Source organism: Cyclopterus lumpus, chromosome 18, assembly GCF_009769545.1.
Source record: "Cyclopterus lumpus isolate fCycLum1 chromosome 18, fCycLum1.pri, whole genome shotgun sequence".
In the NCBI taxonomy this organism is placed as follows: domain Eukaryota; kingdom Metazoa; phylum Chordata; class Actinopteri; order Perciformes; family Cyclopteridae; genus Cyclopterus; species Cyclopterus lumpus.
In genome coordinates, this window is record NC_046983.1 from 9,273,142 (window position 1) to 9,290,276 (window position 17,135).

The 17,135-nt window shown below is 41.7% G+C and overlaps 1 protein-coding gene across 1 annotated transcript in view; it reads left to right on the forward strand.

The window, feature by feature from the left end:
- Positions 1 to 17,135, forward strand: part of LOC117747775 (glucosidase 2 subunit beta-like) — a 101,133-nt gene that overhangs the window by 44,078 nt on the left and 39,920 nt on the right. The window contains exon 10 of the mRNA XM_034557223.1: positions 1,279 to 1,342. Within this exon, the coding sequence (XP_034413114.1) occupies positions 1,279 to 1,342 (64 nt within the window). The remainder of the gene's footprint in view (positions 1 to 1,278; positions 1,343 to 17,135) is intronic.

The window sequence follows — 17,135 nt, forward strand, 5'->3', positions numbered from 1 at the left end:
AGGGTACATTTTTTTTTCACAAACTTTTTATTTTTTTTATTATTATTGTGCATTCATTTGTAATTTGGCACACTCGTTTCCCCGCTGGGAGCCGCGGAGTCTGCAAATAAATGGCACATAACCTCCGTTAAAACCATGATGTGTTGCTTTTACACTACGATTGAACACAGTTATATAGCTTTTATCGTTCATCGTGCTTATTTTCACATAACCAATTTTAGCATCAATATAAATTCCCCTCCAGATGTCAAACCTGAGCTGACAAAGCTTCATGGGAATAACAGCGGTGGATTATTATCGTTGCCATGTTTCCAAGTTTTTTTTTCTTGACGTGGCAATTTTCACATTTGTATTCAATCTGTCAAAAAATATTCTTAACCTCAAATACTGCGTGTGATGTCACAGTGATCTTAAGCGGGGTTTTGTTCTCCTCCAGAGGTGGTGAGTCACATTGCATTTGGCAACGCCTCTCACTTTCACATTTGAGTTTACAGTCTGGTTTCCAGTGAAGGGAAAAACGACAGCAAGCGACAAGTCATCAAATCAGACCCATATTTTCCTCTGCCCCATATGTGGGAATCTTGTCAGTTTAGTCCTCCTCAGCATCATGAACACTCTGAAAAGATGCTCTGCACAATATTTTTTCTTTTTCTTTTAGATTTCATAATGCCTACAAGCGTCAACAACAGAATATAGCACATCTGTAAAAGCACACATTTTTCTTACCTCAGGTAGATTCCCCAGCTCGCTATACAAGTCAATATTTTGATATGCGGTACATCAATATTTTACAGCCACAGCTTAGCAATCAACAATATTTACTCTATCAAGGATTTAGTGATTATCTCCCTCAAACCTTCCACGAGGTGAGGATCTGCAATATGACTTGGATCTTCCTAAATGAATGCGGTATCTCAAAAAGAAAATTAAATACCTCAAATTGTTTTGGCTCTGCCTGTTTTTCCCCCGTGACCTAAAACAGAACGCTAGCATCCAGGCATGTTGTCTTTCATCATCAAACTGTCTGTCAGCGGCTCCTGGGAGCCTCCTAGAGCACAAAAAGCAACCTTGTGTTTTGCAACATCAAGCGCACAGTGTCTTCAATGTCTGCTGGGGGTTGCGTATTAGAGTCGTGGACTTAAGTTGATGAGCTTTTAAAATCACTTTTCTCCCATGCTGTCATTGTCGCTTTATACATTAATGCAGGGCGATACCCAAGGTCTAACAAGTGTAGAGAGCGTTGACCTTGTTTTCTCTGCTTCCATTACGTGCATGTAGATCAAAGACGCACATGGGGCACCAGGCGTGGGTGAAGATCCTCACTTAAAGGCAGCTGACAGAGGTAAGTTATTAAACCTTCTCAGTGTCCACTTAACCCCCACTGCTCATGTGAACCCCCGCTGTATGTGGTCCTGTTCCTGTACAGAATTTGATGAATCTTTTCCGTTGCGTCACAGATTTGTATCGTCGGCAAAAGTTTACTTATGCCCTTAAACACGGGAGCTCAGCGGGTTGTGTGGCGCTATTTTGCCTCATGCCGGTTGCATAAGATTGTATCAAAGTACCCACAGTGGATCGACTGGAGCTTCTGCGTTTTAATAATTTGCAGCACTTTCCTCAAGTGAGGCTGGGAGAGTATAGTCCCGTCGCACATATTAATAGTTTGTGACATACGGATTGGCTAGGTGCAAATATAGTGATTTTATTTTATTGGGAGGTGCCCACGCCAGAAATGGACAAATCCTAAATAGTGGTTTTAACTGTTTAATAATCACTTGATTATAGTTGATCGAAAATGTGTTTGTATTAACATAACATATTTGGGATTGGAGGTTTTTCTAAATACTGTATATAAGAGTCACAGACCATTTCTGCATCACTTTTGGGACATTTGATATTGCTAGAATCTTTTTAACATGGCATCACAACATTTGTGGTGTTGACATGTGCGGGCAAAAGGGAATTCTACACAACAAACGTAGCCATCAAACATTTTCAAAAATATTCCGTTGAAATAGAAGTATTGCGGCGTACCTGGAAGCTCGGCTATTGTCTGAGAATAACAAACAGATTACCCATGCATGAGAGGGCTTTCTATTCCTTTGGCCATAGTTCCAAACAAATGTAAGTGATAATGCACTTAGTGTAGATGTGTGTGTCTCATGTTTTGGTTTCAAGGTGATGCAGCTAGTTTATTCCCCCTTCACACCACAAGCATATTATCCCGCTCCAGCTGCTGCGAGGAGACAGGCCCAGGTATTTATGGCGAGCATAAAAAGTGTGCGTTCCCCGTCACCTTACAGCTTGAGATTTACAGCACATTTGACAAACACACCGAATTAAAAACAATATTCTAGGAGTTTAGAGCCTGTCTGTTGAGCATGCTCCCAACGGATCCTGCTGTTGGTACATGTGTGTGCGCATGTGTCTCGCTGTCTATGTACGCCTCTTGCTGTGTGAAAATGTGTCGATCTCTCTGCCCGTGTGTGTGTGTGTGTGTGTGTGTGTGTGCACGTGCACACGGAGCCCGCCTGCTCTGAAACACCAGCAACAGATAACAGATGGTCCCCCTGCATTAGAAGTGTTTTATTTCCCTGCGGAAGCCAGATATGTCAAAAATAAGCATGTGCAACATTAGTCATTTGGAATATTCATGCCCCTGCCGTCCGATGGTTTCCTTTTCACAGCCAAAATACCACGATCCCAATTCTCCGAAGGAAGCTTGGGGAGAATAAGGGGGACAGCGAAGAAGAAAAAAAAGCAGTCGTCAGCTGAATTGATGGGGGAGAAGACTCAGGCCTACTTGCGGCTTTAATGGAGGAATCTCTTTCTCCTAGTGGCTTCCTTAGCGTACCGAGGCTGTAATTAAACAGGGGCTGCAGTCCGTGGGTGTGTTCATATTAACAACCACGTCCCCCAGCCCCATTAGAGACAGGGATGTGAATATGCACACATGTCCATATGGGCTCATGTACACACAAAATAGTAATTTGCACCCACATTAGATCCCCTCATTCACTAGAGGAGACTCCTTCGTCGACTCATCGTTGGGAGTCCTCTTCCTCTCTTCTCCTCTCCACCTCCACCACTTATCTCTTGAACTCTCTTGGTTCTCTGTAGCTTCAGTCTCTTTGATCTCCACCTCCTCTCCTCCTAGGATTTCTACTCCCCTTCCCACCATTGAGCATAGCTGCCGTCCTTGGTGTAGGAGATAGGCATGCATCATTATCAGGCCTGATTAACTGTCCACGTCGTTGGTAGTCGGGGCCCCACCAGGGGCCGACGGCATGGTTTCTCGTACCACCAAAAACATGAATTTTGAGCAGCATTTTCTCACTCTCACGGTCCCTCATGATCAGGGTTAATTTGTGGCAGCATGCATGAATGTTGTAGAAAGAAGAGAGGAGGATGAAAAACAGGATGGAAAAGCTACCAAACAGTAGAGCACTGCTTATCTCATAAATGCAATATGATTTATTCAGGAATATGCAAATCCAACAATCACTCTGCCTTGTTTACCAAAGGGACCTGCTGATTCAGAGTCTGAGAGGGAGAGGGAGGGAGAGAGAAAGACAATCCCAATCATAGACGTCAACATACAGTGCACGCATTAAGCACCAGCAACTAAATCTCTGGTTTTCCTTAGAATCAGAAAATGAAGGGTGTCGGACAATTTTTTGGTTGTTTCACGGCTTCAAAAACCTTTTCATTTATTTTGGTGAAGCTGGATTGCTGATGTAAAGAGTGTAAGGGTTATATGCAAAACATCATCTTATCGTATGTAAATGCAGTAAAAAAAACAAACACTTACAAAGCTATTATGTGGAGCTTTTTGATTCATTAAATACCATTATACGACATGCTGTAGCCCGCAATGATAAAATACTCTGATAGTTGGCATGAAAAGAGCTCGCTACACCAATAATGGAACGTAAAGTGTAACTTTACCCCCAGGTCTGAGCCAAACTCCACCCACTGCATGACTTGAAAATGCTAAAAAACAAATAATTGGCATTGGGCTGAGGAGGGGGAGTGCATGGATGTGTTAGACAGGAGCGTCTCAGTGGGCGGTAACGTTCTATTTTTTATCTCATGACGTCCCGACTGGTCGACTCTGTCGACACTGGCTGGCAAGGCTCAGATTTAAAACAGTGGATGGTGTGACGACTCTGAGCCATTTAGATTGGTATATATTTAGAAAGAAGTGCAAATATGAACAACAGCATTGATGCGTTTCATCACAGTACAGATAATTATAGTTTATCATTTAGTTTACTGCTCTTTTTTTAAAATACTTATTTGGTACCAACCGAAATATGTAACAATCTGAATTATACCTAGGGCTTGTACAGCTACTTGCTCTTATTTATCATTTGAAAAGTCTGGTGTCTTTTGTTAATTGAAAACGCGGTTTGTAGAGAAGCTGGTTTATATCCCACAAAGAAAGATCTAAACAAATATGATAATGGGGTGATTTACCATTTAAGCAACCCACGGTACAAATAAGGCCACGGGACTCCTTGTGTGTTACAAATCATTTTACCTGTACTTTTAAAAACACTAATAGCAAGACTTAGTTCTGCCTTTATGTCCACTAGAAATGTAATGAGTACATGAGCTTTCCAGCTAGGCTTGTGACAGCGAGGAGTGTATTGCCGAAAAGGAAGACAACCGGAGATCTGATTATACAACATGCTGAAGCAAAAATAGAGCGTGTTAAAAGATTCAAAAGACTTCTATATACTGTGAATGAAATGTTGTGTTCCATGTGCAACCGTCCATTGTTAGATGTTAGTTGGACAGACTTGAATTTGATCGGAATCCTTTTTTCTCTGGTAACTAAGAGGTCTTGTGCCTTTTTTGTCCCCCTCTTCATCTTCGTTGGGTTGTGGAAACGGGTACGAGTCGCAGCCATTTCCTGACTGCTGAGAGCCCAATTAGCGCTGCTGTATTGATTTCGCTGCACGGAGTTGCATGTATTTTTCCAGGTGAGTCCCTACAGCTCGCGCGAGTGTATGGAAGATACAATTATCCTTTCTAACAGATTCTCTGAGGCCACACAAAAGAGAGCAGAGCTCAGAAAATTGATCTCCTCAGGCTTGCGAAGGCTTGTTGTGTGCATTAGCAGGCAAAGTCTGTAGGAACGGCACTTTGAGTTGTAAACAGACACGGCCCTTATTGCTTATGAAACTAAGAACCACATTTACTAATGTATTCCCTTAGATTTTCTATATATGCAATAATTCCAAGTTCTTGCACTCTTGTTTGTCCTGTAAATAACCCAGGTTCCTCTCCTTTACTATCTTCATACTGCAACTAACATGGCTGGAAGACATTCTCATTTTTCCTGTGAATGTATGTCATATCAACAATGTGATGCTAATCTGCTGCAGTCATACACCCTCCACAATGCTATATTTGCCACACACATGTTGCCTGAGAGGTCAGCAGCATAGCAGGGCTCTTACTAGGTTGAATTGCTCGGAGGCAGAAGTTAATTCCCAACTCAACAGAGAAAAACGACTTTGCTTTGACCTTCAGTGCTTGCTGGCACAACAAAGACTTTCCTAGGAGACAAGCACTGTAAATATCTGTCATTTAAAAGCAGTTGTTTACTTGCGGTATAAAATTGTGTATAATTGTACATATTTGTATGATATATATATAAGATTTGCTCACAATAACCAACCCATTGTGTCTGTATGTTTCTCTGCTGATATTTGTAGATATTGTATTTCACAACTTTTTTTTCTCTCTTTGCACCATTATAGCAGAATCCGATTTTCTAATCAAAGTATTGAAATATGATCCAAATGTCAATAACTGATCTTACCTAGAGTTAGATCTAACCCAAAATCAAAATACATCTGGTTTTGGTCTGAGTTGCCTAGTTTTTAAGATATTCGTCCGAGAGATGTCTGTTTTCTCGCCAATATATAATGGGACTACATGGCACTCAGTTTGTGGTGATGATAAAAAAATAATAATAATAATAAAAAACAAACACATTGGCACTATTGCTTTTCTTGTTTAGCTCTCTGTTCTTCAGCTTCAGTTAGCTAGCTTACTAATTATGTTGGATTATTGTTGCGCGGCAATCGTCAGTGACAAACCTAAGTGCACTCACTTTGCTTCCTTCTCTCTCATCTGCTCATTCCAGAATAAATGTTTCCCTTGGAAAGCGGTTTGAGCTTCTGGTGTGCAGCACGTCACTTCTTAATACGCCTGTAACATTGTTACATTGATTATTCAATTGAGATGTGTTTCCGAGGCCTTTTGGAGCTGAGGTTTATAGACATGTTCACAAGTTTTCTTTCTCGTACCAGCTGTCAGCATTTTAGCTCAGTGTACTGAATCTATTCAAACCTCTTTAGATGCCACGTAAGAGTGTAACTGTTAATACAACGTTTAATTGACGCACAGTTATTTTCAATATTCTGTGGTTTGTGTTTTGGAGGAATACACTGGCATGTACTTAAGTATTCTCAATACAGATATCCCCTATTTTAGTAATAATTTGTACATAGCGTCGTTGAAAAACTGTTCCTGTTTCATAGACTTAGATATGTTTTGCATTCATCCATACACATGTATATACACAGTTACATAGTTTTTTACAACTCACAAGGTTGTTTTTTTCCTCACAAATCATAATTTAAGTTGCGATCAATGGTGAAAATGACTTTCTTATGACCGATCAGCTCAGTACATCCTTTTTTTCCAAGCCATTTTGTAATTCTTTTTGTAACTTGCGTCCAGCTTTGGTAATTCCTGTGTCAGACACTAATAGTAGAGAAATATTTCAATGCTGCGCCATAGTCTGAAAAAGGAAACACTAATAATAACAACACAATTTTCTAATTTCTCTGGAGTTGAATTGCAGTGATTGTTCTGGAATCTCTGCACGACAGAAGCAGCGAAGGCGGTTCGTAAAAGCAAGCCCTGCAGGTTGCAAGTGGAAACACGAGGAACAGTTTCTTCTGGAATTAACATCTAAACTTCTAGACTGGAATCCTGCAAGAATTTCTCATTTTAATACCTTCAGTGAAATTACCCCTTTCAGTCATAACCCCCACGGAGCACATTGTGAAAGTCAGTTCTCTGATATGCTGCTCACCTTGGACTTCAAGTTGTTCCTGACTATATTTAACACACAGGGTAAACATGCTGTAAGTGACCATTATGCTCTCGATTATCAGAGTATTCTCCCCTCCCATGCCCACCATGCTACTTTAGCACTTATTAAGGGCATACTTGAAGCTCACCCACACAGTTCACCTTCAGCCCATATTCAGCAGGTAATGAGCTTGAGGGAAGAGGCACCGATAGACACATTTCCTGCCAGAGATCATTGAGGGGCGACCGTGGTGAATGCCAGGTGGTTTGTATTGATTTGACTGTAGAATGGTAGCAATGGTCAATTGCTAATTGACCTAAATTTGTATGGACCCTTGGAGATTTTACAGTGCTTTTTGATAGGTGTCTGTTTTCTTTCTCTTGGATGTCTTAAACTCAGTTAGCAACAGCACAGCAGAAAACCGATAGCATTAAGGCACCTATAGTCTGTGCAATAGCAACAATCTTTCAAGTTTATTGCATTTCACATTGCGTGAGAAGGGGCTAATAAAGTCTTGGTCGCAATCTGTGTCAAACTGTACGAGTTTCTAGCGCGGTGATATTCAGCTTGACAATCCAATGCTTTCAAGTTCTGTTACAATCTATTCTGGCACTAGTCGACTGAAAGGCAGTTCAAGAAACTGAAATTCTGCTCGAGTCCCTTTGAATAACTGGGCTATTGCCATATAAGCTTATCATTAGATGTGCCTGTCAGATTTTATTGGAACAAAAACTCATACTTAACTGAAGAATTAAAGAATTTAAGCATAGCACATGATGGAGAAAGGCGTTTGCCAGTCTTGTAATGATACATCAATAACATAAGTTGTCTCCCACATTAGATTGGTGTTAATTGCAGGCTACATTTGGAGCTGATGCTTTTTTATATTTTATATTACAGTGTTGGCTATGGATAAATTGAGGGGATGCGGACCATACGAAGACAACGCACTCTCCTTTGTGCTGCTGGTGCTTGCGTGGAAAAGTATTCCCAGTTGTTTATGTTGGTTTCTACATGTTGCAAGAGCTGCAGTCCTCCTGGTCTCGAGAGACATGTCGGTCGTTCGTACGCAGAAAGACTTTCACGAGGAAGCGTGGGAGCAGCAGAAATGCTCAGCCATGGGATTTACCTGTCAACTGCATTTCAGCACGTGCGCTAACATACGCGAGGTGCTGCGATGGTAAAAACAAAGGCTGACGTGCTTTTCCTGTGGTCTTTGGTCACTGACGACTTCATGTATGTCAGCGCCTCAGAGCTTGTTTAAAATGCACTTGCATTAATGGATTTTCAGGATTTGAAGGCCTCTGTGTCTCTTTAAAATCACTTTTCATGTCGGCTTATCAGGCACATATTTGATATGTAAGCCAGCATTTCCTTAAATGCTCAGTCCTTTACTTAACTCTTTCGTCTGCCTCGTAGTTTGATGGATTACTTAACGGCGTGTAGTGGTCCAAATTAAATGAAGTCTTGTCAAATCGCAGCAATAGTTGACATTGTCACCAAGGCGTCTCTTTAGAGGTGCTGTGTGCAACTCGTGAACATCGAACAATCTCATCCAACCTAACGAGGAACAACATGTAGATCCCAGACTGCTGCGTGTCAGTACAGAGCAGAGTTTGGGGTTTTAACTAAGCACCAGAACTCAATTCCCAAACCATCCGCCAACTGCACAGCACTTTTGGAAAATAGACACACAGGTAACTGATTTCTCCACTGAGAATGCAAAAGAAAAGCTGGCTCTATCATTCCAACCATCTGGAAGTCTGGCTCAGACTTGAGGCTGATGTGTAACTTTTAATTGGAGAGACAGTGGTGGGAGGCAGAAGAGTAGGAAGGAAGGATCCCAGTGGATAGACGGGCGCTGCCTGCTGCCAGATGGACAACCTGAGTTTGCTCGAGTACACACCACTTCATTTTTGGGCCGATGTGTGTTGTATTTTACAAAGAGACGTTGGAGTCATAGTTAGGCTAAAGACATCTCAGATACTGCAACAATGCTGCTATTTTCACAGGACAGAATAAAGACACGGGGGAATGCTCGATATTCTTTTGGAGGTGTTGATTAATTGTAACTGTTAATGTCTGTTGACCATCATGTGAAGTAATAACCCCGTACTTCAGCTATTATATCCGCTGTCTAAGCTCGGTGATCCAGCTTTAAGCCTGTTAAGTTCACCATTTCTAAGGAGTTAATGTCGACCTGAGCAGAGATTAAAGTCTGTGCTGTTAAAAAAACGGTTTTGCTTAGTCAGCACTTTCTCTGTATTAGCGCTCATGTTAATGATCAAAATGCTCCCAATCTCAGATGTTGCACCTTTTTTAAATGATCAAATATAAAAAGATAGCACACAAAAAAAAAAAAAACTTTTTAAAATATACTTTTTAAATGGAAACTATACATATTACTTATCTCTCTAGCGGAAAGGAAACGAATAATGACATTTCTAAAAATGTTGTCTCAAATGTTGCATTAGTTTGTTTATAGGAGACAGAGAGAAGTGTACTGTAGGTTTGTTGATACTCTGGGTAGTAAAAAAAACAAGCAGTTGTGCAGCAGTGGCCGTCTTTGCCTTTTTTATTCATTTGAATTGCAAAATCTGTTCTACGGGCGTCTACAAAATGTTGAATCGACACATCCTGTGTTGTGCAAAGTTGTCTTGCATCAACTTTGCCCAGCAGTCTCATTCCTCAGTGTTTCAAGAACAATGTCTGGAGACGCCCGGCAGAATTAAATCTTCGCAGACAATGTGTGTGGTTTCTGAGCGGGCCATCTGAGAGCGGTGCTAAAGGACCCCTTGGGCTGGTTGGTTGGCGTATGGTTTGCTCGTCTCACCTTTCTGTTTGCCTCGGTGAAGCCATACTTCATTCAGGAAAACTCATATTTGTGAATCCTCGTGCCGACTTGTTTTGTATGTTTTGCAGCCTCGAATTTAGATTTTTGTATGTTGTTGTTCTTTTATCTCACTCACTCAGATTTAGTAAATGTGCTGTCATGTCTGAATGAAGCCATAAGGAACATTAATGTAAAAGTCGCCTATGGCTTTTGTCTGAATGACAAAAAGCTGTCACTTTCTGAGATGGATGAAGCCAGCAGTGTTAGTTATTCCTTTTCTGAAGCGGGTTTAATTCATGGGAGATGCAGTTTAAATATATTACCATCCGACTGTAGAGACGTGCACATCTTTTAAATGTCCTGCCCTTTTCAGGGTTCCTCAGCTTGGGATTTAGAATTTATTTTAACAAATACAGTTTCACATTTCATCAAACTGTCCTCTTTGCAATTCTAGATTAATAGTCACATTGATGCAACACGGTATCTGATCGCTGTCCGGCCATGATGGCTCCAGCGTTGAAAGAAAGTGCACGAGCTGTGTAGGTGAGACAAGAATATGGCACATTAACGATTAACAGTCGATTGTGGCTCAAGGAGGTTTTCAATCTGAAATGTGCAAACACCTGTTTCATGAGGCCCCTCCCTCTCTTTCTCCATTAACCAGCCTCTTCAGGCATGTGTATGTTTTTCTCAATTTCACACTTCTTTCACACGGCACATTCATTTATTACTACTATTGGCTTTCTGGTACCCCCCCGCCTATCCAGCCAACCTCAAACCCCTTGATGTCGGAATTCAATTTGTTCTGTATGTTTCATTTATACTCAGATTTAGATTTATTTCACGTGTTCTGCTTTTAATTAACTCTATGGATATGCGACAAGATGAGAGAAAGGGAAGGAGAGTGATAGAAACAGAGAGATAAAAAATAAAAAAAACTCCTCCCATCCGCCAATGAGTTACAGCCGCAATCATTTACCACTTAGACAGTAGTGCAGAAGCCCGGCGTTCGTTGCCCTGGCAACCGGTGCCTTGGTGATTGATTCCTTGCCAGTGTGGCATCGCTGCGGGGAATAGAGCGCATGAGCTTAGCGTGCTCGCTACATCTTCCTAATTAAAATGGGATTACAGAGTCATCGCCGTTGTATGTTTAAACAAATGCAAGGCTGTGAAGGAAATCAATTTTGCTATATGTCAGGGCTGTTAAATACAACTATGGATAAACAAATCTAAGCGAGCTCAATGTACTGATATGCTCTCTGTGCAGACTATATGAAGGTTTGCCGACATTCCATTTTCATGTTGGGGTTGTAGCGATTGACAGCAGCAGTGCATCCCTCCATCCAGGAGAGGAGCTTGATCGACAGTGCATGAATCGTGTTATGCAGCACAAATCACCAGACACAACAATTAGTCTGTTTGTTGCCGTCTGCTAATCAGAAAATAGTCTTCAAATTGGAGCTTAATGTACATCTTTAATGAACAACGGTTTCTTAATGTAATTGGATTAGACAAGTCAATCATAGTTGCTGCTGCATGCTGTTGTCTTTCAGACTAGTGTTTATTGAGGTGCTAAATATTCTCCCATGCACAGAGATGAGACTTGATTACTTCCCATTTTACAATGGCTGCTTACACTTGCACCATGGGGATACTGGAGCTGGAGATACTGGGGTTACATGTCAAAACATGCTCTCATATACTGTACATTTGAATTAGCAATTAGTGGTGGATGCATAGGGTGATTTTTTTGCAGAGATAGGAGAATAACAAGTATGGTGACACGCCTTTTACTTTTAGATAATAACTACTATTTTGGTTTTGGCTTGTGCTACCTTTGCTTTTCTTGACAACCACCAAGTCGTCTGCTGGTGGCATATTGTTTAAGGCCCATGGCACTGCAACAACAAGTGACTTTCTTCAAGATAATTGTGTACTTGAGCCACATTTTGCGAGTGGCTCTAGAATGCCGAAGAATAAAGACCAGAAGACGGGAGAGCATGCCAGTACAGAACCAAGGGAAATGACGTACAGTACTCTGTTTTCAGATTTCAATCACAACAATGCTGTTAGCGAGGTGCAACATAGGGCCTTGGACCTGTTCCCAAGTGAAGCTCTTTGGCACCGGCTTGTGTGGGTTGTCATTACAGCAAAGGTAATAATAGACCAGGCAATTTATAATGTGATGCTTTTCACGCGCCTATGAAAGAGTACCTGAGTGCTGGCAAAAAAAAAAGAAAGGGAAAATTCCTCTTCGGTTGTAAACAATGGAAAGCCTATTATTGGCTGAAATGTCATGTGACTGAAACTATATTCAATTTCTCATTTTCACCCATATGGAAAGACCGGGTGCGCCACGAGTCCCACGTACCTCTACTATATCATCGTGTGACGCAGAGGTGTTTACAGGGCTCTCTAGGTAACAAAGTACTCTCTGAAATGAAAGTGCAGTTACAGCCTTATGAAACGGAGTGCCTAGATTAGGCATAAATCAATTCGGTCTTGTTTTGCCCTCTCAATCTTTACTCAATATGGGTGCCAGGCTTTTGTGTTCCGAGCAAACATGTTTTCTCTTCTTTTTGCTGGGAAAGAAATACGACAACATAAAGCCCTGTGAATTTTCCCATTTCCCTTTTTAAATTGAACACATGTCTGTTTGTGTGAATACCATTCAGCACATCATGTGCTTAATTCAGTGGAGTTCATGGATGCACATGGCTCTGATTTACATACCGTTCAGACCTATTTCATTGCAAATCCGCCAGAGTAAATGAAGGTGTCAGTGTAGTTGCAGGTTATCGTTGTCAGGCCCAAGTCCGTCTTCTGCGTACAGGAACGTCTCCAGCAGGCTGAAAAACATGAAGTATCTTCCTCCACCTGTTTCTAAAAGACAAAAATATGATTGGTAACTTTGAATCCCGCTCTGCCGGTTCCGCCTCTTCTCTGGCCTCGTGTTTCTGACCTGTCCACATAGGCAAACCCGCGCCGACGCCGTGCCATGCAGCGCCGACCTGTGATGCGCCACATGCTGAAGATTTACTCCGGCAACTATTGAGAGCAATAATGACCCCCGCTGCTACGAAGGGGGGTTGATAAAATGACTCGGCATCCTGCTGAGAGAGATGAAGACGAGGCAGAGCGGTTCCAGCTGAACCTCAACGAAGAAGATGGAGAGTGCGATCAACGAACTCCAGTCATCCAACCAGATGCAGATTTCCAAAGAGGAACAGCAGCCTCCAATCTGCCCATCAGAGCCGTCAGGTGGAACAATACCATTCCCAGATGTACATGAGTTTGATGTTTCTAAGCCAAATAAATTGAATTTCCATGATAAAAATATTATTATACTTATTCAGAAATATCTTAGGCCTAGTGATCTAAATTAAAACTAATATATATAATGGTGCATCTCAAACTGAGCTGCAGAACATCACATAAAGGGCATAATGTGTGATTCTACTTCAATGTAATCTTTTCTATTTATTCAATTTAATTTAATTGTAGCAACCCTGATATTAAGATTTAAGGGGTTCATATACAAGTTTTCCCTATTTATCCAATATCGGGTGGCGTCTATAATGGCGACTAATGTATGGTTTTATAAGTCCTAATTGAATTATTTATAATCGTTATATATTGTGATATTAATTCATTATTATGTATTAAGTCTGCTACCAGCAACAACGCTACATATGTGTGGTTTAAAAGCAAGTACAATTGCCCATTTCTACAAGTGGATAAAGGAGGATGACAGTGTACAGTTTTTTTTTTTTTTTTTTTTTTTCTCCCTTCCTTTTGGGGTGTGTGTTAAAAGTCACACATACGTGTGCGTGATTGGTGTCGGGTTTGCTCTCCTCTTGAGCAGAGGAGAAAACCATCTGGGATTGTGTTTGTGTTAAGCAAAGTGCAACGCTTTTCTCTTCTCTCATACACACAGGCGCCTGGCATCATGTAGGGACTAATGTGGAATCTAAATCTGGACCTTGTTGATAGAAAATGGCAGGTCACACTATTTGGCATGTGATTCTCACAAACCCTTTTGCAGGCAATGGTGCTAATAGATAATTGCTAGCTTAATAGGAGATGAGATGTTGTGTGATATTGCACTCGGAGCCAGTGACTATTTATTGAAAATACAACCTCCATATAATTTTTTTCTGTTCCAGGTGGAGGCATTGAACAATATTTTAATTAGTCTTTTTCTTCATATATTTTACTGATCAAATATTCCTTATATTGCTTCTGTGTTTTCATTTGAAAATGACATGATAATGCGGAGACTGTACGACACCTTCACTAAAATTAGATCTGCAAGAACATGCCTGTTACACTACTGTGGATACATATCAATTCATGTAAAAAGCAAGCCTTCCTCGTGAATCTTTGTTTGTGGATTGCAACCATGTGCGTGCAGTGCTCTGTCTCTTACTCCCACACATGCACACACACACGCACACACACACAGACTCCCTCTCATAGACACAAGCACTCATCATAACTGTTCGCTTTGGACTCACACCCTCCGCCTCCTCCTCATCCTACTGATTGGAGTTGTCAGGAGTCAGAGGGTCACAGTGGAGGATGTCAATAGGCCTCATTCGCAGACACGGAGAAGCACACATATAATCGCACTCAGACACGCACACGCAAGCAAACACAAAGTAAAGCAATAAAGGAGAGAAGCAGGGAAAGACAGCCAGGCAGTAAAGCAGTCCTATCTTAAGTGTGTTTAAACACACCCCACAATCCCCCCCCAGCCCGTCAACAGCTGTGCATCAGCTCGCTCTCCCACTCACTGCAGCCACGCACAGCGATGCCAGCAAGCAGCATACCATTTATATTCATTATTCACCAGTCAACAGCCTTGATTTCAGTGATTGGATATACCCTCTACCACCTACTGGCTCCTCCCTCACTTCCCTCAGTCCCATGGGTGGGCTCACTGTCTTCTCTCAGCTTCTGGAGTCGATAGTTCTGTTTGTGTGCGTGCATGTTTCTTTTATGCACGATAAATGGTGCTTGGTGTGTGTCATAAGGTGTTTGGGTTGTGAGCAGAGAGCAGATGGATTTCATCGTGACCCATCCTTAAAAGAAAAGGAAAAGGCAGGAAAAAAGCCGGCAGAAATGTTCAAGGACTTTTTAAAAAACATTAACTAATTATATATATTTTTTAATGACTTTTTCCTATTTTGTCCTCCTTAAGCTACTTTCTACATTTGCACATTGTGAGTCAGTAGAATATAACCCCTTTTGGTCTGCCGTAGTACCATGATGCATCCTGACTAATACACGGTTTCCAACTAATAGTGTCCCCTGACCAAAGAAAAAGTTGCAAGGACACAAATCAATACATGAGTACATTCCAAAAATAAAAATGGAAAGCAACATTCTGTTAATAGCCTTAATACAATGATTAAATATACTCTCCAGACACATTTTAAGACACATCACTTTAGAAGGTGATTACACAGGATTTAAAAAATGTAAATCCTGATAAGACTTTTTTTTCCTGCCTTTCCTATCCCCTTCTTACCCCACAGGTTTATTACAAACATTACAGGTAACTGGTGAAACAACAAATCTCAGTAACAATAAAGTGCAGCTGATTCCAGCTGAGAAGTAAAATAAATGTTTGTTTGACGAGACATGGGCTCGGCTATCTTTATCTCCAACTATAAGCCTAGAGAACCACACGCAGAAGCTCACAGGCAGTTTGCGCTCAAATTGTTTTGGGCACCTGTCATCCTCTATTATAATTAGCAAGTGGACGTCTAAATAATTGCCATCAGGCCACGGCTGATGTATCAGTGTTGGTAGCCAGAGCCCCATCCCTTGTCTTTTAGCTCTCGTATTATTTAAAGGGCCGGCGCGCCTTCACAAAGCAGTGCCCTTAGCAAAGTCTTAAGCTGTGTATTCAGTCAGTGACAGCATCTGGAGCGCCAAAAAAAAAAAGAAGAAGAAATGAACTGACACAAGAGGGTTTGGTGTTGGCTTCACCATTTGTTTTGTCCACACTTGTCCCTGACACACACTAACACACAGATGCGAGCACATACAGGCAGCTTTTGATCATAATTGTGACACTGCCAGGAGAGAGGGAGGTAACGCTCTTGTCCCAGTAGGGATTGGGCATGGTTGTAAAAGTAAATGAGGCAGATGGATCTGTTTTGAAATGTGGTGTGAAAAAAATTAAAAGGCTCCTTAGAGGAATAAAGATAGTTGAAGCGCTTGTTAAGTTGAAGGACTGCGCTGGCACAGCTACAGTAGGAATAATATTGAATAAAAGTACAGTAATAATATAAATCTACATGCTTTTACCAACCTTCAATTTGATATTTTCAGAGAAAGGACCATCAATCTGTATTGTCTAGCCCAAAGTCATAGAAACTGATGGATAGTTGATCTGTAATGCAATATACAGCAGCCTGTGCATCAACCACTTCTGCTTCAGCTGTATGGAGACATCAGTCTGCTGCTTAAAAGGTGTGTGTGTGTGTGTGTGTGTGTGTGTGTGTGTGTGTGTGTGTGTGTGTGTGTGTGTGTGTGTGTGTGTGTGTGTGTGTGTGTGTGTGTGTGTGTGTGTGTGTGTGTGTGTGTGTGTGTGTGTGTGTGTGTGTGTGTGTGTGTGTGTGTGTGTGTGTGTGTGTCTGAACCGAGCTTGCCGCTATAAAGAGCTATGCTTCAGGGCTGAGAGTGAGAGCTATCCCGAAGTGTATCGCCAGCTGTAGCGTGACGACTTGACTCACACTTGTCGTTCTTCCTCCCTCTTTTCCCCTGATTAGACTGATGCAGTGTGGAGATGTATGTCAGGACTACACACGCAGACGCACACACTGACACGCACGCGTGAAAAGCATATTCACAAAGCGCTGCTGCTCTCGGGAAGACCATAGATCACCGGGCTCGTCTCCTCCTCCGGGGGCGCTGAAGCTGGTTGGTGCTGCTCAGCAGAGCCCTCGCTGTGCTGATAGCGGCGCTGCCTAAATTAGCCAGTCAATGACGTTCAGTTTAATCCAACAACTGCTGACACACACACACACACGCTTACTTCCCCCTTACTCTCTGTTGTTCTAACTCTTTCACGCTCACAGCCTTTGTGGTGTGTGTGTGTCTCTAATTTGTCTCACAAGTCCTGAAAAGCCCCCATATGGAGAGCCATTAGTATAGCATTGCTCAGCGTGAAGG